General features: G+C 43.4%; 1 protein-coding gene across 1 annotated transcript in view; it reads right to left on the reverse strand.

Annotated features, from left to right (window-relative positions):
- The window catches only part of SLC25A24 (solute carrier family 25 member 24), a 52,036-nt gene extending 48,214 nt beyond the window's left edge, over positions 1 to 3,822 (reverse strand). Inside the window, exon 1 of the mRNA XM_006744992.3 lies at positions 3,470 to 3,822. Within this exon, the coding sequence (XP_006745055.2) occupies positions 3,470 to 3,652 (183 nt within the window). The 5' untranslated portion in view covers positions 3,653 to 3,822. The remainder of the gene's footprint in view (positions 1 to 3,469) is intronic.
- Positions 3,823 to 4,110: the final 288 nt, after the last annotated feature.

Below are 4,110 nucleotides of genomic sequence, written 5' to 3' on the forward strand. Positions count from 1 at the left end.
GGTGGCTCAGTTGGTTAAGCGACTGCCTTCGGCTCAGGTCATGATCCTGGAGTCCCGGGATCGAGTCCCGCATCGGGCTCCCTGCTCAGCAGGGAGTCTGCTTCTCCCTCTGACCCTCCCCCCTCTCATGTGCTTTCTCTCATTCTCTAATAAATAAATAAAATCTTAAAAAAAAAAAAGAGGTGGTAACATGGGATTTGGAAGCTGGCTCACTCACCACCCAAGTGGCAGAGTCCTTATTAGGTTACCAGGCATTTTTCTAAGTACTTTACATATTTTAATTCATTTATTCTCCATAATAACCCTCTGAGATAGGTACTAGTGTTGTCTCTGCCACCGCTGAGGAAACTGGGGCTAGAGAGATTAAGAAAATTGTCCAGAGAGGGGGTGGGGATACAGGCAAAATGGGTGAAGGGAGTGGGACGTACAGGCTTACAGTTACAGAATAAGTCACAGGGATAAAAGGCCCAGCATAGGGAATATAGTCGATGGCACTGTAATAGCGTTGTATGGTGACAGATGGGAGCTGCACTTGTGGTTAGCCCAGCAGAACCTACAGGGTTGTCGAATCCCTATGCTGTACACCTGAAACTAATGTAATGCTGTGCATCAACTATGCTTCAATTAAAAAAAGAGAGTGAAAGAAAATTGTCCAAAGTTAACTAGTAAGCAGCAGAACCAAGATTTAAACCCAGACAGTTTGATTAGCTTTTTCTTATTATGCATGTAAAAAGATGTTTTATCTGGCAAAACTATGGAGCCAATAAAAAGATCAGCAGTGGGAGCAGGGATGAATAGGCAGAGCACAGGATTTTTAGGGCAGTGAAAATCTTCTGTATGATATTATAATGATGGATACATGTCATTACACATTTGTCCAAACCCAGAGAATATACAACATCACGAGTGAATCCTCAGGTAAACTATGGGCTTTGGGTGATAATGATGTGTCAGTGTAGGTTCACCCTTGGTTAAAAAAAAGTACCATTTGGTTGAGCGATGTTGACAGTGGGGAAGGCTGTGCACGTGATATGCAAGGGCAGATGGTCTATGGGAAATCTCTGTACCTTCTTCTCAAACTTAAAATTGCTCTTAAAAAAAAGTTTTCATTAAAAAATGCTTATCTTATTTTAGCCAGCATTTCTTGATATCTTGCAGTAGGAGGATTTTTGGTCATCTTGTCCTATACATGCTGGAAATACAAGCACTAACAACTGCTTTACAATTAAATTTTATCTCTTTTTTCCTATAATTATCTCAAACGAGCCACTGCCTTATTTAGGCTGTTTCAAATCACAGCCCTAAATCTTTTTGTATTACTGTGCTTAAATGACTAAGACATGACCTCATCTTCAAGATGCTTGGTCCTAGTGGAGGGCACAGTCAATAACTAAAAATAACACCTTTTGAAAATTATAATAGTAGTGACATGTGAGACCAAGGACCTACACATAGTAGGGTGTGATCAACTCTTCCATAGAGGGTGGTCTGGAAAGACTCATCTCAGAGGAGGTGATATTTATAAAAACAAAACAAAAATGAAAACAAAAACCTCTTTTTTCCCCTAATCATAATAATATACAATTATTTTTTAAAAAATTGAAATAATACAAAAATTGTAAAGAAAAAAGTAAAAAAGTAATTTAACTCCTATCATCCATAAATAATCATTAGTAACCTTTTACTGAAGAAGGTACCAGTCAGGAGTCCTGGGATTAGTTAATAACATCTAGCAAAAGCACAGGAAGTTATATACGTATATATGCATGTATAAAATACATATATATGACAGTGATAAATATATGCCATCCTATTGTATGTTTGCATACACATGATTTTATACAACTTACTTTATAATTTGTTCATATATAAATTTTGGAAAATTAAACACATTTTTTATTCCTGATTTTGAGTTCATATTTTCTTAATCAACCTTGCCAGAGGCTTGTCTATTTTATTCATATTTTCAAAGAACCAACTGAAAAAGGAAGTCTTTGGAAATTTAAAGCACGCATTTAAATAATTACTGGGTCAAAGATGAAATCACATTGGAAATTAGAAAATACTTGGAACTAAACAAAAATACAAACTTGTGGGATGCAGCTAAAGAAGTGATTAAAGGGGGGAGGTAGGTGGGGGGATGGGGTAACTGGATGATGGGAATTAAGGAGGGCACGTGATGTGATAAGCACTGGGTGTTATATGCAACTAATGAATCATTGAACACCATACCAAAAACTAATGATGTACTATATGTTGGCTAATTGAATTTAAAGAAAAAAAAGTGATTAAAGGGATATTGTAGCTCAAAATTAAGGAATCAAGCATTCAACTAAAAAAATTAGAAAAAGAGCAAATGAGTAAACCCAAAATAGAAGGAAATACACAGAAATTAATAAGAAAAAATTGAAAAGAGACCATCAGCATAAAGTACCAAAAGTTGATTCTTTCAACGTATAAATAAAATAGACAAATCTTTGGCAAGACTGAAGTGGGGGGGTGGAGCTCGATATCAGAAATGAAAGAGCATATAACTATGCATATAGTCAGAACTTTCTAAAAATCCTGTGAATATTATGAACCTTGGACAAAATAGACAGTTTTCTAAAAATTGTAACTTACTAAATCTGACTCAAGACATAATAAATAAACTAAAGGGACGTGTAACTACTAAAGACATTGAACGAGTAGCTTAAAATATAACTGTGAAACAGTTGCTGGCTCTTAAGCGTTTAATCACCTTCCCTCTCAGGATAGGAACCTCTTATGTTTCAGAGGGGTTGGAGAGGTTCCAAGTATCTCCACCCTGCCAAAGGGGCTGAACTTCAGAGACACAATTAAAATGACTCAGAGAAGTTGAAACTGCTCAGTGACCGGCCAATCCTTTACATCAATTTATGTACTTAGGACATTAAGGAAGGTCTTAAACCATGGAATGTTGCCTCTCCTCAACAGGAAGTTGGAGGAAACATACATAGGATTGGTTTTCAAAAGTTCTGAAACACTAGACAAAACTAGCTGGTGTATAACAAAGGAGCTCCTAAGAGATGCGAAGTGGGGCCCACTTAAGTCTGAGAGCTTAAAACAAAAGAAAACAAAGCCAAACAAACAAAACCTTGATTAAATGCTTGCAAAAGCTGAGAGTTAAACAAAATTTTTTTTTATTAAATTTTGCAAAAAGGCAGGTGAAGGACCCGGGATGCATTCAGACCAAAGGTACTATGGAACAGCGTTTTTTAAGTTGTTACAGTGGACCACAGTGTTCACCGCACTAATTTCATTCGGAAAAATACCAGTAGGCTTTCAGGTGTTGACGCGCATCGGCTCCGGGGGTAACTGGCCCCGCGCCCCATTCCCGAGCTTCGGAACCCCTTCGCGGGCTGGAAGCCACAGTTCCGCCTTCCTGCAGCCCGCGCCCAGAATCTCCGCAGCCCTCCCGGCCCTCCAGCCGCGCCCCGCAGCGACCCACCTCCTCGGCGTCCTGGCCCAGGGGGATGCCCAGGCTCTTGAGCCCCTCCTGCAGCTCGCCGATGTCCACCACGCCGTCCTTGTTGTGGTCCAGCCTCTGGAAGAGGGTCTCGTAGCGCGTCCGCGGCTCCGCGTCCTGGCAGGCCGCCGCGGGCAGCACGAAGCCCCGCAGCCAGCGTAGCATGGTGCGGAAGGCGCGGGACGGCCCAGCCCAGGGGAGTCACGGGGACGAGCACTGCCGGGCGCGTCGAGGACCTCCGCGACGGCCGCCGCCTGGCTTCGAGGGGCCCGCGGCGTGCAAGAAGGAGCAGAGACCGCGGCCCAGCCCGGCTTGGCGCGCAGGGAGTGGCCGCTCCCGCTGCTACTCGGGGAGGAGCTCGCCGGGCGCCGGCCTCCCCGAGAGGCGTGGAGGGGCGGGCCTGGCACCGCCTGGAATGCGCAGGAAGTGAAAGGGCTGCGGGTGGGTCTCCGGAGGAGCAGTGGGACTCGGGAACTGAGTTCTGCTCGTTCCCAGTTGTCAGAGGCGCAGGGTCGAGGAGCAAGCCCCCCAGAGGCCTTGGGTTTGGGCATCCGCTGGTTAAGTTTTGGGGAATGGGGGAGAGGACAGTTCGAAGCTCAGGTTACTCAACTTCAGGGCCCCTT

This window comes from Leptonychotes weddellii, chromosome 4, assembly GCF_054177405.1.
Source record: "Leptonychotes weddellii isolate Sample4059 chromosome 4, ASM5417740v2, whole genome shotgun sequence".
Taxonomy (NCBI): domain Eukaryota; kingdom Metazoa; phylum Chordata; class Mammalia; order Carnivora; family Phocidae; genus Leptonychotes; species Leptonychotes weddellii.